Source organism: Eulemur rufifrons, chromosome 19, assembly GCF_041146395.1.
Source record: "Eulemur rufifrons isolate Redbay chromosome 19, OSU_ERuf_1, whole genome shotgun sequence".
NCBI lineage: Eukaryota > Metazoa > Chordata > Mammalia > Primates > Lemuridae > Eulemur > Eulemur rufifrons.
The window spans coordinates 109,463,318-109,484,789 of record NC_091001.1 but is presented as its reverse complement, the minus strand read 5'-3'; the positions used below and the strand labels follow the sequence as shown (position 1 = coordinate 109,484,789).

Sequence of the window (21,472 nt, the reverse complement as noted above, 5' to 3'; positions counted from 1 at the left end):
GTTGTCAAAAACTTGCATAATTTGAGTGGTGTTAGAGATGCTATAAAACTAAAATGATTGAGTCCTCAGTAGAGCCCTTGAAACTTCATTTTTTGAAATTGTTTTATCTTCCCCCATGATTATTCTTTCTGTATACTTTTTTGTGGCATTCACAAAAGAATCACCATGGAGCCATCTATTGTGGCGAATGTTTATTAGCACCCCCTAATAAAAAGAAAAGGCCTTGTGCTGTCTAAAAGAAAACAAGATAAACCTTTTGTCCTTGGTAGTTATTTGTGGCAGTGTTACCGTTTGAAGAAGAAAGGACCAGTTTCCCCTTTGAAGAGGAAGTCACTAGGGGTTTGGGTACCAGAGTTACCTTTGCAGAGGAAAACGCTAGACTGTACCTTGTAGGAAGGTGGTGCTGTCCTACTCGCCTCAGTACTCCTGAGCAGGAGATGGCTGCTTTTTCAAATGTCTGTGGACTTACATTATTGAGGGCTAGGAAGTCATTTATCACATGACTTCATGCTCCATGTCCACTTTTCCCGTGGTGGCTTGTCCTCACCCTCCCTGCATTTCTCCTTTGCACACGCTCTGTGTCATGCTGGAGGGAGGGCTGAGTACCGTGATGTGTGGAGAGGTATTGTGTGGGTATTGCTCATTCTGTCCTTCAGACTCTAGACTGATTTGTAAAATAAAAATTAACTTTATCCTGCTTCGAATGCCCATCCCTACTCAGCTTTATATGGTCCACAGGTTCAGTTATATCTCCTCATCAAGGCTTGCCCTTCTTTCAAACAAGATGTTATAAAATGCCCTGTATTGACCATGGTTTAAAATGTGATCACAGGCTGGGCGTGGTGGTACGTGCCTATAGTCCTAGCTGAGGCAGGAGGATTGCTTAGGCCCAGGAGTTCAAGTCCAGCCTGGACCACACAGTGAGACCCTGTCTCCAAAAAAAAATAATTGTGATTGTTGCCAGATTACCTGCCTCCAGATAGCCACAAAAGCTTGAGTTAAAGGGAGAAAATTTGGTGGTGTAATCGGATGTCCACCAGTGGCTGGGGAAGACGCAGATGGTTTTAGGCCTTTCTGTTTTCTGAAATAGTAACCCGTGTGTTACCCTAATAGTAAAAGCGCCCTTCAGTAATCCATTAGCATGTAACAGTGAACTGAGATTGGCTGAGCCTTGCCCGCAGGTGGAGGTGGGGGCAAGGACTTCTTCCCCCAGCTGCTCCCGGGCCCTCTGACTCGCCCTTTAGGGAGGCCCGGCCAGATACCAAATGGCAGAAGCATTTACTCTCAGGTATTCCCCAGCCTACGCGTTTTTAACAACACATCCGGCACCAGGGAGAATCGATAGCGGGTGCGTGTGCATAACTCCCTGCCAGGCAGGAATCACTGCGTCTCTCATATGTGTGGGAAGGTGGTCCCGTGTAAATCTGGCTACACACAAGTGTTGTGACAAACTGCCATTTACTAAGATCCTGCTGGTGTCTTTGCTGCAGCCTGACACATAGTAAATATCTGCAGGAAGGACTTTGAGCCTGTGATACCCAGAAGGGCTCATCTAGCCCTGTTGGAGTTACTGTCATGAGTTTGCCAGAGTCCATTGTCATCTTTGAGAAAAACTCTCATCTCTCCTCCCCCCCTGCTTATCCTCCTGTGGGTAAAATGAATCCCAGTCCTGCAGATTCTTCGTCCTCTGCTACTTTTCAAGAGGTGCTACTCCCCAGGAGCATCTGTAGTGAAAGCACTTTGCGTGTTGCTGTGTGAGTTCGGGTGATTGTGAGATACTTGAAACATTGCACAGCGGTAGAAGCCCTGGTTCGGTGGGCGTCCTGGGAGGGTGAGGGATGTGGGGACAGGACCTGATCCTGCCTGACTCAGGAGAGGCTATTTCTGCCCCTCTCAGATTCTTCCTCTACTTCCTGCCCAGGCTAGCGGGATGAGTGTCACCAAGATATCTTTGAGCTCTCAAGCTTCAGGTGGTTGGACACAGGCAGCAAGGATGCTAGTTCAGGCATGGGTCTAGCAGGCACCCGACAAGTCATCCCTACCTCCTCTTCCTCTCCTGGTCAAGCTGTCTTGGCATCTGCCCCGAGAACCCAAGGAGGAACAGACTGGCTGGCTTCAGTTATTTCCTGCAAGATCATCCTTTATAATCCTTTACCCTAAACAGGGATTTTGTTTTGTTTACACCTGATCAAGGTGTAAACAGGCACTGGCTTCTCAAGAAGGGTATTTCTGTGGCAGGGACTGCCCTCCTGGGAGCTTGTCCAGTCACTTGCCCTTGGACTGACCCCACCCTTTGCAAATCCAAGTCCTGAGCCGTTATTCTTGAATCACACAGGCACCCTGGCTGGGGTGGGAGGAGCAGGAGAACTGTGAGGAGGTCCAGGGCAGTCCTCTGAGTATGATGGGGCCCAGAGGGAATCGGTGACTCTCTAGCCCACACGGCAGGTTAGTGGCCAGCTGGAGCCAGAGCCCCGGCCAGAAGCAGCCCTTCTGGGCCACCAGCACATCAGAGACCTGGTTGTCCCCCATATCCTGTTGTGTTTCTTTTCCCTGGTAGTTGAAATGCTGGAAATTGTTCTTTGGTTTATAGGCATCTTGAGAGAGAGTCTGTGGAGGGGATTCTTATTTGGAGCTTTTCACAGAGCTGTGCTCCCAATTCTCCATTTTTCACACATTAGAATGCAGAATTGACCAAAGGAAATGGGCTCCCCCTTATCTCCTCGATTTCCTGCCTGAGCTGTTCCTGGCCTGGCTGTGGAGTGGCTCAGACACAGGGTGCTGGTGTGAGTGCCGCCATGACAGCCCCTGGGAACTCTGGGATCCGCTTAGCAAACTACCCGGGGGCCTCCAAGTGGGGTGTGGATTGTGGATCTCCCCGCCCGCCCGCCCGCCAACCCCCGCAAGATGAGGCTGTTCACGTCAGGTCAGTCCTTGGGAACAGGGCGGAGTGGCCTTGCCCCTCCCTTCTTCCTTCAGCCTGGTTCAGCCACTTACATTGGAATCACAAAGTCAAGTTCATTTTGCTGTACTTGAAGCATTTCTCTTCAACCTTGTTCCTCTCAGTAACAGATGGGATAGAGAAAGTGTTGCTCCACTGCCCCAGGCATTTAAAAAAAAGGAGGGGAAATAGATGGCTCGGGCCAGGAGTCAGGAAACCTGAATCCTCTGCCACTGGCTACACTTGGTTTTGCCACCTTAACCTCTCTGAGCTTCAGCCTCAGCCCAGTCAACTCACCAAGAGTTGGTCTAAGAACCAAAGTACCTTCAGGAGTAAAAACCACTCCTAGAAGGTGGTGTGTTTGGTGACCTTAGGGGCACAGATGTTTATTTTTGTTTCCCCAAGAAACACCACTCTTCCATCTGCAAAAGCTGAATCTCCTGCCCTTTTTTTTCCACCTTTTTAAAATTTTCTTTTCTTTTCTACTCTGTTTTTGGACGGATTATAGATAGAAAATTTCCATATCTCTCATCCAGCTTCCCCTAATGTCTTAGTAGTTATCCAGTAGTATGTGGTGAATGTTGACTACCATAGATACCAAACCAGGAAATTAACACTGGTTTGATGCTATTAACTAAAAATTGTGTTCAGATTTTGCCAGTTTCCCACTAATGTCTGTTTTTTGCTCCAGGATTCTATCTAGGACCCCATATCACCTTTAGTCATTATTTTATCCCAGTCTCCTTCCCTCTGTATCAGCTCTGTTGCCTTCCCTGGTCTTTGTGATGCTTTTTGAAGAGTATTGATCCTTTCTTTGGTCAAATGTCCCTTAATTTGAATTTCTCTGGCTTTTCTCCCCCATCATTGGACTGAGGTTACGCATTTTTGGCAAGAACACCACAGAAATTAAGGTCTGTCTCCCTCTTACCCCTCTTTCACACACACACACACACATCAGCAGGCTGGCAAAACACTTGTAAAACGTTGCTGATGCCAGCTGTATGTGAGTGTAGGGTTTTATATCTGACTATTATTTAGCGCAATCCTCTTGCTTTAGTTGTATTTGTAATACACGATTACCCAGAGCATGTTATTCTTAGAATTTCTAATGCTAATTTTTTTCTAAGAAAGCCAGAAAACTTTTGAGATATTCTCTTTAGAAAAGGCTTTTATTATTCAAAGGTCTCTAACAGTTACTTTTTGGGGGCCAACTCTATAGTGAGTTTTAAATATAAAGCTTTTGAGAAGATAGTGGTGGTTTTCATGGAATAGCTTCCGTTTTTGGAAGCTGCATCTTTTTAGACTTGAAGGATAGAATAGGGCAGGTTTATAATTTGCATTACAAAGCCACTATTAGCGAATGAGGGCAGACCTTTGAAGGATGTGAGAGAGTGCTTGATTCTATACAAATCATTAATTTCCTAGCAGAGAGCTAAGATTATTCTTGAGGTTAATTAGAAACTGCTTTCTTTTGGAATTGTGTATGGATTAATGTCTGGGCTCACGGTTGATGAAATTCCTCTTGCCACGCAGATGACAGGACGTACCACTTTCAAGCAGAGGACGAACAGGAATGTCAAATGTAAGTTACCTGGAGGTGGGACTTGGGCTGCACTCAGCCGTTGTTCTTGGGATTGAACATGGTGTCGCTCTTGTTTTTCTAGATGGATGTCTGTATTGCAAAACAGCAAAGAAGAAGCTTTAAACAATGCTTTTAAGGGGGATGACAATACTGGAGAAAATAACATAGTCCAAGAACTGACAAAGGAGATCATCTCAGAAGTCCAGAGGATGACGGGCAATGACGTGTGCTGTGACTGCGGGGCACCAGGTGACCAGGGGCCCCCGCAACACCGCAGGCTCTAGGACAGTTAAATCCCATTCCGATTCACAGAATCCATTCATTGATTTTTCACTTTCATTTCAAACAAGAAATTAAGTGCAGCTCAGCCTGAGTTCATCCCATTACACAAATGCTTAATGAACTGTGTGCGGACCACAGCAGGGAGAGGGGTGGGAAGATGTTCGCCTGTCGGACCCCAGAGCAGGACACAGTATAGATGGCCTGATGTGGCTGAAAAGATTTAAGTGCTTTTTGAGCAGTGAAAACTGAAGGGCACAGTGAGGGTCAAATCAAGGTCATCTGGCCATTGCACCAGCTCAGGGAGGTGGCATGTGTATGGGCTTCTGTGCCCAGGATTTGCTCCATTCTCTCTTTGTCCTACTTTGTAGGACTTCTGAAGTAACTTTACACTACTGTCTACCTCTGTGACCCTGGACGAGCCACTTACTTTGACAGACATCAGTTTTCCTCTCTGTAAAGTAAAGGCACAGGTCCCTTCCAGCTGTCACATTCTGTGAAATGAGATGTTTATTTTTGCATTTGGGTAAAGTATATTAGGGGCTTCATTTTTAATGGGTATGTAGTGTCACTGTTGATTTTAATAACTAGCGTTTTAATAGCTTAAGGAGCTGACTTATTCTAATTAAGATGGGATGGTGTTGGGGGCCAGGGGAACTATGTAGGTGCCTTTTCTGAACATGTGTAAAATGAGAAAAATTGGGGCTTGGCTACAACAGTCAGTTACTTTTTCATTCCTCTAATTCTATGACCATTTTTATTAAAAAACAAATACAGCCAAAATAGAGTGGACAGTTGAGAAGTGTCGTTAGGTTCCTGTTACCCTGAAAGCTATATTTGGTCTTAGATCCATTAAAAATACCTTTTTGACAGGAGATGAGGTAGGTAGGGAGTAATAAGTAATGAATCGTGCTCTTTCTTGAGAAAAGTTAAAGGCAGTGCAGAACTTGGATTTTTAAAACACTTTCGTAAAGGACTCGAAACTGCACACTTTGTTGTTTTAAAATGCTAAGGCAATGTGCGTGATGTAAAAACACGATATAAAGTGACCTAAATGTATGCACGTAACGCCCTAAAAGCATAATAGATACAGTATAGCAGTCCTAGACAAGTGCAAACACAGATGCCCCAGAGGATTTTCTAGCATGGATAAAATTTTTTATAAATAGGATGTTTTTAAAATAGCTTCACGATTACCTGGTGACCAAGGTTGCGAAAATTACCTGCTGTGAATTTCTAAGGGCAATAAGCAATTCTGAAGAGTTGTACCTGTTGGCTGTGATAATGTACTCAAGTAAATTCAGCATTCATCTGTCAGGCATTCTAGGAATCCCTACTGTGTGCTGAGCACATAGTGGGATACTTCAGCGAGTAAGTGAACGTGCTGGGGGGAATGTGTGGCTTTGAACTCAGTTAAACACAGGGCTGAAGTCTGCTCTGCACTCAGTCATGACCTTGAGTCTGAGTCTGAGTGGCAAAGCTGCCTAAGCTGTACAGTGAGATAAGCATCCCTGTCCTGGTCATCTCATGGGGCTCTTGTATGCATTAAAGGAGACACCATACAAAAGTGCTCTGTGATTTCTGGAGCTCTTACAATGTGAACTGTATTGTTGCTGCTACCAAAATGCTGAGCACAGCATATCCTAAGCACCTAGTGTATGTTCTCTACTATTATTATTGGCATGAATAGACAGTCTATTCCCCTACAGTACTAGACTTTGGCTGTTCTCATGTTTTCCTCTTGCTGCATGCTGCCCCTGTGAGCAGGTTGGCGATGGGTATGGTCTGTATTCAGGACCTGCCTTGAGGAGTCCATGGCCACTGAGGTGCGGTGTCCTATTTACTTTTGCAAACATAGCACCTGTCACTTAAGTGAATGGAAGGATGGGGAGATGATGCAGGCAGAGGGACAAGGAGGGGAACAGACGTGTGTATTTGCAGATTACATGTAAATTGGTGGTAATTACAGGTGAATGAGGTTTCCAGCTGTGTCAAGGATCAGAAAATGCTCATGCTCAAAGCTCACGTTCAGTGACTATTCAGAAAGAGTTCTGGCCCTGACCCCCTCATACTGCAAGCTCAAATTTGCCCTGTTCCCTTTGGCAGATCCTACGTGGCTATCTACCAACCTGGGCATTCTGACCTGCATCGAATGTTCCGGAATCCACCGAGAGCTGGGGGTTCATTACTCCAGGATGCAGTCCCTGACCTTAGATGTATTGGGAACATCTGAGCTGCTGGTAATTTTTAAATCCTTGATTTTGGGTTGGGAATAAATGAACTAGAAGCTAAGTTTTTATCTTGGCATTCTAATCCATTTTGGTTTCTTGAAATTCCAGTGGGCTTGTGGTTATTGATAGGTTGCCAGATGGGTTTGGGTAATTAGAAATGCAGTGATAATTCCTGATCATCAGCTACTAGTAGTTGGGGGCATTTCTTGTTGCAAAATTTTATTCTTAAGTGAATAAAGGGAAGTGAAATCAAAAAAGAAGTGTTGAGACTGGTGTAAGATTCTGCTGGAATGGAATAGGATGGTGGCATAGTCCAGTTCACCTCATCCATTAGACGTATCAGAACGCAAAGCCTAAAGACAGCAAAGGATTCCATCTCCCTAAGTTGCCAGCTGATTCCTGACAAGGCTGTGGTCACTGCCTGCCTCAGCCCCGTGGACACTCCCCTGCCCCACAGTGTCTCCCTTAGGAGAGATGAGGGTCTTTGTTTTTACTGCCTTTGTTCCTAAAAATGTCTTTTCATTCTCGGTTTGGTGGTTACATATAAGCCATGGGATGGAGAGAGATATGCGGAGGTGGAAGCATTTTCTGGGAAGTAGCTTTCAGAGTATTGAGCCTGTGGCCCCACAAGGTTGTGCTTTTGGCCACCTAAGACATGAGCATTTAAGGACTGTTTCCAAAGTCCATAATTGCTGGTTAGAAAGCAGTGCTTGAAATTCTTCCTTGAGGCAACTGGGTGTTGACAGTAAATAGTAAGTGGATATTGATTGCCATTGATTTTAATGTTGAATTTAAAAGTTACATCTAGAGGATTTAATGTCAAGAGCAAGAGTCTTGACAGAAAGTCAATTATCAAGGTCCATATTCCTCTCAAGGTGCCATCAATCTTATTGATGATGTCTCTGGGTGCAATGTGTCTGAACTGCTAACACACTTTGAACTCTTTTATCAAACCCTTCCAGTCTTTCCAAGGAATTTCTTTATGGCCCCAAAAGAGAGTTGGGAGAAACTAGAGCAGAACCTGGCAACCCAGTTAGTAACATTCCTAGTTACTTAAAACATAAAACTAAGCTAGACTTAGCAAGACCCAAGCATGCATTCTTGGTTACATACTGTAATTATTGATAATGTAACAATGCGTATGACTGACATCTTAAAGGCATGTACCTGTGCATGTGGTTTCTCTTGGGTAACTGATGGTGGTGTAGGTTTGAGATTGTCACAGCATATTTTGAAAGAAACAATTACTTCTCAGTAAACACTGGTGAACTATGGCAGTTGCTACTTTTGCTGCTTTTCTTAAAACAATGGGAAGCGTCCAGTGATTCATCATGAAATAATAATTGCTTATTTTGTACTAGGCACTTTGCAAACCACTTTCTGTGTATTAGCTCGTTTGATCTTCGCAAAAACCCCGGATGACCTTGGTATGTTATCCCTACTTTACAAAGGAAGAAATTGAGGCTTAGAATATTTTAATATGCACGGGGTATGTGGCTATTAATGGGACAGATCTGTGGTGAGACCACACATTCCTGACCTTTGAGAAGTCTGGGCCATGAACTGGCCTTTCTGGCGTGTTGCGTTGCCATGTGGTAAACACTTGAACATCACTACTGTCCCTACCTGTTACCCACCCCCCACAAATGTTTAACAACCACCTCTGGGGCAAAAAGAACCCTGGTTTGCAGTCAGCCTCTTCTTATGGTATAGATATTCCCACCACAGTCAATTTTAAGCTACGCATGTGAATTACTGAATGTGAAGTTGGACAGAGATGTTTGATTACACACTGTTGTGTGGTACATCCACCATACAAATACAATGGACACAATAACTTTAAGAACATACACAGGTAATAGTAAAATATAGTAAAATAATTAGGAAGTGATGGGTTTTGAGTATCTAATACCTTAGTTTTTAATATAATTTATTTAGCTATGAGTTTATATTCTGTAATTTTTAATAGCAGCTGTGTTTAATAGTTGGCTCACAAAATTCCTGAAATTTTAACAGTTGGCTCTCGTGAGCTGGTAGAAGCCTGACCCCACCCCTCCATCTGTTATGACTGCTTAAATGTGTCTCAGAAATTTAACTAATGATCTTCACGAGACTCTATTGCCTACTAAAGAGGAAAACACCAAAGAAAGTTGAAAGGAATGTGTTTCCATCTTGATGAAACAATGAAGTGACTTCTAATCCCTGGTTCAGATCTCTGTTTCTGTCTTCCAGAGCCTCTGTCTATAAAGTTTGGCCAACTCGCAACCATGATGAGAAATCAGGCATTTCCTGTTTTATTAATATCTGCAGATATTTTCTAAATCTCATCTGCCGTGGTTACAGTCTCTCTCATCTCAGCCTTTTTTTCCTCTGTGGCTATCAGAAAAGCAAAAGGAGAGAGAGCACCATGGTGCGTTGTGTGGGATTTATCTTCCCTGCACCATACCCTGCACTCTGGCTGGTCCTCTGGTGGCCCACAGGAGGTGGACATCTCCCCAGTCTTGTGTGCTGTTGTTGTGCCATCGCGTCTGAAACCTTATTCCTCAGCCCTTCAGTTAGGCCTTAGGTGGAGAGAGTCAGGTGTTTGTGTTCTTTTGTAAATCATAGAAATTTCAAGCCTTTTTAAAGCCACTTGGGTTGCATTATTTTGCTTAGACAATCATATGCCTGAACAGTGGATTTCCTAAGTCTTGACACCTCTCTCTCTCTCTGTGTACGTGTGTTTAGAATTATGTCTGGCACATAGTAGGAACTATAAACTATTAGCTATCATTATTATCTTCTCCTTCAAGATGATTTTAACAAAAATGATCACATGTCCTAACACGTGATCCCATAGGGAGACCTCATAGGGCCTGTGCTGGTTGTCTGCTTTGCTACTGAAACTTTCCGATCCATAGAGCTGTGTGCAGTGCCAGAGCCTTTGGTTGACTTGTTCATCAAAGTATGTTTTCTTGTGCAGCAAATGTTGATTAGACCTCTTGGTACTCTGTGAAAAGAGATTGGTGGGTACACTCTGGACAAGTTGTCTCACAGGAGTAGGATCTCTCATCTTTTGAGTAAATAGGACAGCCCATGCCTCAGGGTGACGGGAGGTTTTTTTTAAAAATTTATTTACTGTTTTTTTGTAGTACATATTATGGTATATATGATGTTTTGGTATATTCATATATTTTGTAGAATGATTAAAGCAAGCTAGTTAACATATCGATCACCTCACATGCCTATTTTTAATGGTGAGAACACTTAAAATCTGTCAGCAGTTTTTAAGTATACAATACACCATTGTTAACTATAGTTACCATGTTGTACATTAGCTGAGATTTTGTATCCTTTGACCAGCATCTCCCCCATGTCCCTGGGTTACCATCATTCTGATCTCTGCTTCTATGAGTTTGACTTTTTAATATTTCATATATAAGTGAGATCATGTAGTATTTCTCTTTCTGTGCCTGGCTTATTTCATTTAACATAACGTCCTGCAGATTCATCATGTTGCTACAAATGACAGAATTTGCTTCTTTTTAAAGGTCAAATGGTATTCCATTGTGTGTACATACCACTTTTTTTTTTTATCCATTCGTTCATTAATGGGCACTTAGGTTGATTCCCTATCTTGGCTATTGTGAATAATGCTGCATTGAACAAGGGGATATGGATATGCCTTCAACAAAATGATTTGAAATCTTTTGGGTAAATACCCAGAATTGGGATTGCTAGTTCATGTGGTGGTTCTATTTTTAGTTTTTTGAGGCAACCCCATACCATTTTCTATAATGGCTGTGCTAATTTACATTCCTTCCTACAGTATGCAGGGATTCCCTTTTCTCCATATCCTAGCCAACACTTTTGTCTTTTTAATAAAATCCACTCTAACACTTGTGAGGTGATACCTCACTGTGGTTTTAATTTGAATTTCTCTGATAATTAGTTATGTTGAACATTTTCTTATATACCTGTTAGCCATTTGTATGTCTTCTTTTGAGAATTGTCTGTTTAGGCTCTTTGCCCATTTTTAAATTGGGTTGTTTTCTTGCTGTTGAGTTGTTTGGGTTCCTTATACATTTTGGATGTTAATCCCTTATCACAGTATAGATTTACAAATATTTTCTCCCATTACACAGGTTATCTCTGTTGATTTTCTTTGATTTGCAGAAGCTTTTTAGTTTGGTGCAATTCCATGTGTCTATTTTTGCTTTTGTTGTCTGTGAGGAAAGGGTTTTTAATGGCCTGAAAGAGACAGCAGGTATGTGAGCAGGACCTAGTTTGACTGTTTTTCCATTTTCTCTTGGCATTGAGTCCCTAAATAGACACATGCTCACCCCATAAATGTCACTCCAGCCCTTCCATATGGCCTCACCATGTTCCTCATGATAAGAGTCTTTTGCTTAATTCTGTGAATTATTTTATGGCCTCAGGTTTGTAAATAATCTCACCAGATGATACAGTGTTTGTTTCATCATTTCCTTTTTAATTTGTTTTTGTTTCAAAGCACATGTGTTTTCCATGTTAATTGAATGGATTTCAGCAGCATCCATGAAGGTGGCTGGTTAGTAATCGTTTTTTTGTTCCTTTACCTGTTTTTAGAGTCACTTCTTAGTCAATGGAATGGAACGTGAGAAGTTGGAGTATTAAGTTGATTAGTTCTGGGGAGTCATGCCGTCTTTACTTTTTTGGCACACACTGCCTTGATATCCTTAAATTTTAAAGCAAACCCGTTTCTAGAAAACCTCTGGTAAGCATAGATTTTAAAGGGAGAAATTTCCTCCTTAACATAGAAGATAAGTGATTTCAGCATTGATTTTTCAGGTCATAATGACAAACAGTATCATTGGTACTAGGGGACTAGCATCATATGATGCATTTCACTATCCTAAGTAAAATTAATAAAGGAAATCTTGATATTCTGAAATTGAATTGAATTTTACCTTAGCAAATATTTACTGACTCAGCTCTCTGTTTCTTGACTTTATCCTGTTTCAGCTCTCATGAGGCTGATGATAAGCTATCCTGTACTAAAGCGGGTCAGCCTGCAGCCAGGTCTGAAGGAGAGTGTGTAGAGAGGAAAGTCCCCCAAAGACCAAGAACTTATTTACAACTCATAACTGTTGCTTCACTTGAGCCACGCGGGATGCTAAAAGTAATTGTTTAAGGCAACAAGAAATTGACTTTCAGCTATCATTTATAGAATAACTGTTGGGCTCCAGGCATTGTCGTAGATACTCTACATACATTATATCTACTAACTATCTAAAACTCCGTTTTAGAAATGAGGCCAGAGAGGTTAGGAAACTTGCCCAGTGTGACTGAGCCAGGGTTTACACTCCAGACTGTTGGACTCCAGAGGCTATGTCCTATCCTTTTTTAAACATCATGGCTCTGAACTTTTTTAAACCACAAATCCTAGCAGGAAAAAATTGAGCACCAAAAAATAAACTTAAAATTATACCTATACTTACTAAGTATATTACATACTTTGTAAAATGTATCAGAAATAGAAGTTTTAAAGGCTCAGATACAAACATAATATGTAAACTTCTCTCCTGCACCCCAGAGGATTCTTTTGGCCAAGCCCCTTCACCTCTCTGGGCCTGTATCTATGTATATATCGAAGGTGTCCCATGTTCTCTAAGCCTTTCACCCTTCTGGGATCGAAGGGGCTCAGTGAATAACAACCCATTTCCCTGCACACATTTGGAACCAGTTGAGAGATAGGTAAGTTAAGCAAACAGAGATCTGATTCAGATCTGCTCTTGGCAGAGGCTGAGTTGATTTGCCGTGGTTCACAAGGTGGGTGACAGTGTGCTGGCCTGCTGACCCACCCAGGTCAGGCAGCGTGACTCTCCTGCCTCAGGAAGCCAGCATGGAGGAGGAGCTGACCATGAGATTGTCTCCTGTGGGCAGGAGGCTAAGGGCAGCTACCTTTGGCCAGTTCTCCTCTTGAGCTCAGCTGTCAGAGAAGTCTTGTTGCTCTCATGTGCTCATTCCTCTCCTGGGGTGAGTCAGACTAGAGAAAGGAGAAGAAAGTCACAGTAATTGATGTCCCTCCCTGTGGCGGCATGAAAAAGGGAACAGGAGGTTTCCCCCCAATCCACCCGAAACTCTAAAAACAGTTTCTAGGTAAAATTTTAGTCCTCTTTGTGGCTCAGGGGGCCCTGCCCAGGTAGGTGCTAAGGGTGTGCAAAGTGTGCGATTTCGTGTCCCTGTCTTGGGTGCTGCCCTCAGGGAAGGAGACTGGCCCACGTAGAATGACTCCCACTCATGGCGAGTGCCAAGGAGAGAAGTCCTCCTGACCAAGGGACTGCTCTCTCATCTGGACCTGACATCTCTGCCCTTGTAATGCTCGGGACAGACTTCTTTTCCAGCTCTCACTGTGTTGTGTTTCTGTCTTATTAATTCATCCCTGCCTCATTAGACTGAGTTGCTGTAGAGCAGGCTCGTGCCCCACGCACAGACGAGGGATGCAGGGTGCATTCACAAGGTGGCAAGAAGGGTGAGGGGCTGAGCTGCAGCCTTGCTGCCTTAGGTGCTATGGCACTTAAACACTCCTGTCTCTCCTCCCACATCCAGTCCAGCTTGATTTCTGCCCCCTCACAGCCCTCAAATTCCTTCTGGGTGAAAGTGAAAGGCACGGGATGTGAGGGCACAGGTTGACACCCCATCTTCCTGCCCCCTCAGCTTCTGCCCACCTGGCCTGCTGGGCCCCACATTTTCTTGACATAACCCTGCAGTCTCTGTGTGCAAATGCTTTGCTTTTTTTGGTGGTTCTGGAAGGGTTCTCTGTGTGCTGAAATATAAACTGGAGCTTTGCAGACCCATGAGGTGGCACTTTTTTCTAGTGTTGGATGAGTGTGACGCATGGATGTAGTGGCTCCCTGGACCAGCTGTCCCCTGGTAAACCAGCCAAGTCCAAGCAGAAGGGAAGCAGTTTTCTGGTTCCTGGGGAATTCTCCTCCACCCTCCCCACCCCTATCTGCTTAACACAGATGAGGAGGCACCAGGGTGGTCTCTGGCACATACAGGGTGCCACTTTGGCTTCCTCTGTCACTCACCTTTGGGAAAATGTTGTGTTCCACTGGGGACAGTGTCCACATTGTAAGATGGGGGCATTTGAGCATGCCTCGCTATAAACCAGGGGCTCCAATATTGAGGTTCAATCCTGGATCTGAGACCCATTGCCTAAGAGATCCTTCACAGGGCCTTAGCTTCATGGTACATGGGTACTTGTCACCATAAGTGGTGTGCCACCTGACCATTAGCACGTCCCTGGGAAAATTGCAACGCAGCATGTGGGTTTTTGCCTCCTGATGATGGTTTGAGGCCCCAGAGCCAGGACAGAGCAAGGAGGTAGGGTTGGTTAGCATTTGGTGCTTCAGGCCATCTAGAAAGCTTTGTTTACCTATCAAGGACCAGGTAAAATTAGGAAAGCTCATCATCCAACTATTAATCTACCCCGCTTGTTTAAAAAATTTCTTCCACATCCTTCACTATCCCATCCCACTGTTTGATGTTATTTGCCACCAGAAAATTCCACCATGTCTAACCCACATCCCTTTGGCTGTTCCTTAAGCCAGTTCCCTCAGGAGGGAAGCCAGACCCTTGAGGGAGCTGCAGTGCCCCCCAGAGCATCTCTGTTAACCCTTTGTCTGCATAATTAATTGAGAGTAGAAATATCAGAAGTGTCACTACTCCCCAACACATCATTTTCAACATGGAAATTAAAATAGCTGTTCCCTCAAAGCGCTGGACTCGGGGCTCCCTTCTAGTGTTGTTTCATTAAACATTTAAGGATGTGACCCGGAAGCTGACCTTGGGTGTGGGGAATGGGTTGAACCCTGCCCTTCAGGAGATCCTAGTCATTCATTCATGCATTCTAAAGAATGCCAGTTACCGTATTGTCAAAGTATCATAACATAAACTATGATTTTTATATCTGCCATAGGTTGAGCATTCCTTATCTGAAATGCTGTATTCCTTGTCTGAAATCCTACGCCCAAAAGTGTTTCAGATTTGAGACTTTTTTGGTTTTAGAATATTTGCATTGTGCTTTACACTTAAGGTGACAAAAATCTGAAATGCTCATTGGACATCATGTCTGTGTTCAAAAGTTTCAGATTTTGGATTTTCAGATTAGAGATGCTCAACGTGTATATGAAGGACAATGTGTGGTATTCAGTAAGCATTCAATTACAGTGTGTTAATTTAATATTTAAATGTCAGAAGATTGATTGGCAAGCAACGATTGGAGCTAACACACTACATTTTTAGTGCTTCAGTTTACTGGTTCCACCTAAATTGTCCCATTTGTCATTATTACAGCCCTGTGGGAGGTGTCATCCCATTTATTGATGAAAATTCTGACACTCAGGTAAACTGACTTGCCTGTGCTCACACGGTGGTAATAGAACCATGATTTGAACCAGAGTCTTGGCTTCCTAGCCCAGTGTCCTTTCCACTGGCTAGAACCACCTGGTAGGTGGCATAAATAAAGGTCGTTTGGGACATGTGAAACAGATCCACTCCATGTGGAACACAGGTTTTTGGGAGGTATAAGGGTTAGGATGGAAACCCACATGGGGCCACGTCACCGCTTCTCCCCGTCTCTATCGGTACTCTGTCCAGGGGGCGTTTATGAGAAGGCTCCTCTGTAATAGGCATACTGCTTCTCTTTAATTTTATGGATACCTTTGGGCTTTGGGTTTTGTCCATCTTCATTAAAGGCAAACCACTTTATTGCTCAATTTCTTAGTGGCCATTAAATAAACCATCAGATGTATGAGTAATAATGTAGCAGTGGAATGTATTAATAATTGAGTACCCTGAAATAGACTTTTATTTTTGCAGCTTGCCAAGAATATTGGGAATGCAGGCTTTAATGAGATTATGGAGTGTTGCCTACCAGCCGAGGGCTCGGTCAAACCCAATCCAGGGAGCGACATGTAAGTATGGGACTGGCTGTTCTTTTCTGAACAAAGATTTGCCTTCCACCAAAGCCTCAGGAGGGAGGGGACTGACAAGTGTTGGATACATCCATTGTTGCTTCTTTAGGGAATAAATCAGCCTAAATTAGGTTTTCTTGGTCACTTTAGCTTTTTGGGTGACCAAATAGAAATTTGTGGCTGTTTTTGTAGGAAGGGGCCAAAGGGAAGCAGGTTTAGCGGATGCTGTGCCTACATGGTGGTGGTGGTATGGTGAGGCTCACTTGCCGTTGTGTGTGTAACACCCAGGAGTTTGTGTTGTTGAGTCACTTTCTGATCTTGGTTCTCTCTGCATAAATTCTGAGCCATGGAGAGAGCTAGTTGTCATAGATAAGTGATTATGTATTCTTCTCTTTGCCAGTGTCCTTGCAAGTGTGGGGTTTTCTTCAGTACATTCTTTTGTGTGTGTGTTGTACTGTTTATACAAAACTTGATTGAGAAGTTTTTGTGCCTCTTCATGCATGCATCCGGCCCACCGAGGCAGAGCTTACAACAGGGAATTTTCTTGCCAGTTTTATCAAAGTGTAAAGTCACCCAGATCACACTGGTCTTTGAGAAGGAGATGGACAGGAAGACCAGTGGGTCTGGGCAACATATGTCCTGCCCACCTTAGACTTCAGCCCTGTTTCGTGTGACTAAATAGGTGGGCTCTGGGGTGGTTTACCTGATCTGTTATGATGCAAAGTGAGGCAGACCAAAGGAAGGAGAGAGAGGTCACCAGGCCAGTTAAAAGAGACAGTGCCTGCATTTGAATAGTGAGACTGGAGCAAGGTACTTTGGCAGGACAGGATAAGTGAAAAACATGTGATAAGAGAAAGTATAAAAATTCATTTCCAGAGACAGCATTTTCCATGGAATAAGCCTGAAATAGAATTAGGCACAGGTCTTCGAAAAGGTCCTTGAGTAACAGTGAACAATGTCTTTAAGAATGGTTTTACAAATATGTGGTAGTGTATGGGCCTTTTATAAAAGCAGAGAATTTTGATTTTTGGAACCATTTTGTGGGACATGTCTTTGGGAAATTGAGGCTGCAGGACCTGTGCTCTTTTGCGTTGTGACAGTGTGACTGGATGCAGTGAGAGAGCTGAGACTTTCTAAAGGAATGAATAGGTGCCATGGCCATTACTGGCTCTCTTCGGTGTCAGGTGTCAGGTGAGCGGTTTCCTTGGCATTGGATTAAAGTCAGTGTATGTTTGAATCCCGTAACAAGTGTTTGTGGTGTAGCATTTCCTTGAGATTGGATAATGTATGATTTTAGATACCAGGCACGAGGCTTACAAAGTTATTATCCTTTCTTGATGAGGATCTAAATTTCAAATCTGTATTTTTACCTAGACTCAGAGAGGCAGTAGGTACACAGATATCCCAGTCCCTACCTGAGTCCTGGGACTGGGTTAGGTTATTTAACTTTTCTGAGCTTGAGCCCCAGTTTCCTCTAATATGGAAAGGGAAATAACACTCCACCCTCCCAGAGGCATTGGGGAAGTTATCAGCTGCGGAGGTCAGACATGTAGCACTTGGTTTTCATGATGCATTGGCATTGGCGCCCAGCTGGCTCTTGCTCACGTGGGCGGTAGAGGCGACGCAGCTGCCCTGCACTAATTGTACATACCCTGAAACTTGAGGTCCTCTCCCGGTAGGGGTAGTTACCCAGAGGTGAACGAACTCTTCCTGGGAGAGCCTGAGGGTCCTGTGTAGCAAAGGAGCTGCCATGGCCCAGTATGGTAGATTGAGTTACTGCTGTGCAGTCGACACCTGCTCTTGCTGCTTGTTCATCTCACGTTGAAGGTTCCCATCTCCTGAAATGCTATAATATTGGTCAATTTTAAATAAAGTGTATGATAAATCATTTCTTCCAAGTACCTTATAAAAACAGAGCATTTGTTTCTTCTGGGGCTAGATGATTCTAAAAACTGAATACTCCCAAAGAGGCAGAGGCAGGAGGATCTCTTGAGCCGAGGAACTAGAGGCCAAGTCTGGGCAACATAATGAGACCCTGTCTCAAAAGAACAGGCCAGGTGCAGTGTCTCACACCTGTAATCCCAGCACTTTGGGAAGCCAAGGTGGGAGGATCGCTTGAGGCCAGGAGTTTAAGACCATCCTGGGCAACACAGGGAGACTCCTCTGTACAAAATTAAAAAGTGAGCTGGATATGGTGGCTTACACCTGCAGTCCCAGCTATTTGGCAGGCTTAGGTGGGAGGATTGCTTGAGCCCAGGAGTTTGAGACTGCAGTGAGCTATGATCATGCCACTGCACTCCAGCCAGGGGTAACAGTGCAAGACCCTGTCTCCAAAATAATTAATTAATTAATTAATTTAAAAACAAACAAAAATGAATACTACCTATTTGGAACTCTTCAACAGAAATGTTCTATTTGCATTGAGGTACTTCTCTCCAACCGTGGCACTATGGAAAAGGAAGTTTATATTCCTCCTTCCTTTCTTTTTTTCAAAATTAGGGTGGATGGCCAGTGGGATGGCAAAATGCCACCTCCTTTTGTTCCTCATCAGTTGAAATTAATTGCTTGGTTCTCTCTGCCCCTGTAGCATTTGGCTCTATTTTTTAAAACATTTTATTCTACTCCATAGTATACCTAGGCATTTACATATAGTTTTCTGATGAATTGCACCTTACTCATTTTTGTATTTATTTCCGTATCATCATGGTTCAATGAGTATTTAATGAGTCAACAAGTCAGAGAAATACTCCCAGCTCTATGCCTACTTAAATAAGCTAATATTTTACTTTCAGATGAAAAGGGATGTAGTGTTTCTAGGTTTATCTCAGAACAACACACTGTCTGCAGCTAAATCTGTTGAAGGGGAAACCAAAGACACCCTCTAGTGGCCTGTGAATGCCCAGATGGATTTTGGGGGTGTCGAGAGAATGTAACTGGGCAGGGAAAGGCCAGACACGTATCTGCCCACAGAGACCAGTCTGTTTCTCCGTCTGACCTGGGACCATTCAGAACCCTGTCCTTCAGAAGCATAAGGAAAGCTCCTCCTCTGAATACCAAATGTGTCATTATTTTAAGTTCATTGCTTTTCTCCAAAATGCTGTCTTTAAACAAACAAACAAAAAAAAAGGCAAGGCATTGCATTGGCAGAGCAAACCTTCACAAAACCAGGGAAGCTGGAGTGCAGTTAAACGGAGTCGTGCCTGTGTTTGTGGAAGAACCACCTTCAGGGGCCTCGAGCCCTGGGCAGATGAATAATATGTAAAAAAATAATTGCAGGAAATCCAGCTTATCTCTACCCCTTCCTGCAGGGGTCGCAGTAATGACTTTCCCACAGTGATTATTGAAAGTGCATGAAACTTGACAACTGTCCAGTCTGACTGCCTGTCACAAGAGACATTTAAATCATTAAACAGGCTGCCCAACACAACACGTCATCAAGCTAGGAGGCTCCAAGGGGAGAACCTACATGAGTAAAAGAAGTCTGCCCAGCGAGCTTGCCAGCTGTCAGAGAAACGGAATCTAATTTTGCCTCTGTGGATAGTAAGTCCTCACTTAACACTGTTGGTAGGTTCTTGGAAACTTCAACGTTAAGCAAAACAACATGTAAGGAAACTGTTTTACCATAGGCTAATTGATAGAAGCAAGAGTTAAGTTCCTACAGTGTATTTCTGGTCACAAAAGCATCACCAAACTTCTAAATAAAGACCCACAACAGTTCTAATATTAAACAGTGAGATAAATGTGAGCTATATATATGTTTTAAAAAGATGAATAAAAATTAGCAAGAGAATTATTTACCCCCTTATTCCAGTTTAGGGTCTTAGGTGGTCAGAGCCTGTCTCAGCAGCTCAGTGTGCAAGGTGGGAACTGGCCCTGGACAGGACTCTGTCCCATTGCAAGGCATGCTCACACACACCCCCACTCTCACACTAGGACAGTGTAGACGTGCCACTTCGCCTCACATGCATAGCTTTGGGACATTGAAGGAAACTAAAGTGCCAGGAGAAAACCTGTGCAGGCATGGGAAGAACGTGCACACTCCACACAGACAGTGGCCTGGTTGTGAATAGTTTTCTTACCAATGTTACAACAAAATGACATTAAGCAGCGTCACTGAAGGACCTGCTGTACTTATCTGCAAGGTGGAAATAAAAACTCATAGCACTGTTGTGAGGGTCCAGTGAGATGATGTTATCGCCACTCAACTCCCATGAGGTCATACATGCACAAGTTGCCCGGACCGCAGTCAGTGTAGTGTTCGTGTTAGCACCTGTGGGCAGAGGAGCGTGTGCTGCAGGAAGTCAAGGCACCAGCCTTAACCTGGGCCCTGCAGGGTGAGCAAAACTGGGGCTAGAGCAGGAGGGATGCAGCGTGATTAAAAGTGCTGGAGCACAAGTTCACCAGATGCCCCTGGAAGTTCTTCTTGGGCTGTGAAATGCACTGCCCGCTCAGTGGAGCCAGGGCTCTCAGATGCATTTTCCCCTGGACCAGCTGGCATCACACACGCCAGCCTGTCTGGGAGCAACACGCACCCAAGGGCAACAGTTATGAGGCCTGGCAAATGCTGGTAAGAGACACCTGCCCACTTGGTTCCATCTGGGCAATGTGAGTAACGGCCTCTCATCCTAGGCTGGCCTGTCTTCAGGGACCCTGAGGTAGGCAAGATCCATTCTCTGCCTAGAGTTCCATTCCCAGGTGGCTCAGACACTCCTCAGGGAGACAAGTAGTCCAGTGTGGACTTGGGGCAGGTTCAGAAAAGTCCACAGCTGCTGTAGCAGCTACAGGTACTCGCCATAGAGTAGGCTGGGTAAGAGGGAGGAGGTCAGAAGGGAACCGTGTGGGAACACCAATCCACAGGGAGCAGGTGCATGTGCTCTCGGTTTGTAGGTAGTGGTGAGTTACAGACTATTGGAACTGGTGTGCTCCTGCCTGGTCCTTGCCCTCTCAGGACTCCATGTGTCACTTGGGCAGTGGCTGTGAGCCTTCAGTGAGAATCAAGATTGCCAGGCTACTTGGATCTGCCTCCAGGTTCTGGTTCTCGGGGACTTGGGACCCTGCATTTTGTAAGCACCCCATGGTCTGAGGCCCACACATAGAGAAATGCAATCTTTAGGCCTTTGATGGGGAGCCAGAGAAGACTTCTGCCCCTCCCACCCCTTCTCCCCTTGAGCCTATAAGAAAAGAGAGTGCCTAGGTAAGAGGATCTGCTGGGAGAAGGTATCAGCCGTGGCTGGAGCTCCCGCTGTCCCCTGGGAGCCTGGAATTGACTTGCCCTCTTCTGAGCCCTGGTGCACTTGAGCCAGGACCCCTGAGATGTTAACAGGAGGGGCTTGGTGGCTGAGCAGGAGTGAGTGCGGGTGCGGCAGGCACTGAGCCGGGAAGAGCTGACCGGACCCTTTGACCACCCCAGCCCCCTGTTCATCCCAAGCCAAGTGTTACAGTAAGTACAGCTGGCCTTTCTAAAATGCTGTGCTCAGTGATTCAGCGTGAAGTCTCGTTAATC

The 21,472-nt window shown here is 44.3% G+C and overlaps 1 protein-coding gene across 2 annotated transcripts in view; it reads left to right on the top strand.

The window, feature by feature from the left end:
- Nucleotides 1-21,472, top strand: part of ASAP2 (ArfGAP with SH3 domain, ankyrin repeat and PH domain 2) — a 172,066-nt gene that overhangs the window by 124,501 nt on the left and 26,093 nt on the right. For both annotated transcript variants that reach the window (XM_069495255.1, XM_069495254.1), the window contains exons 13-16: nt 4,472-4,520; nt 4,603-4,769; nt 6,906-7,039; nt 15,875-15,969. In XM_069495255.1, coding sequence (XP_069351356.1) covers nt 4,472-4,520; nt 4,603-4,769; nt 6,906-7,039; nt 15,875-15,969 — 445 coding nt within the window. The remainder of the gene's footprint in view (nt 1-4,471; nt 4,521-4,602; nt 4,770-6,905; nt 7,040-15,874; nt 15,970-21,472) is intronic.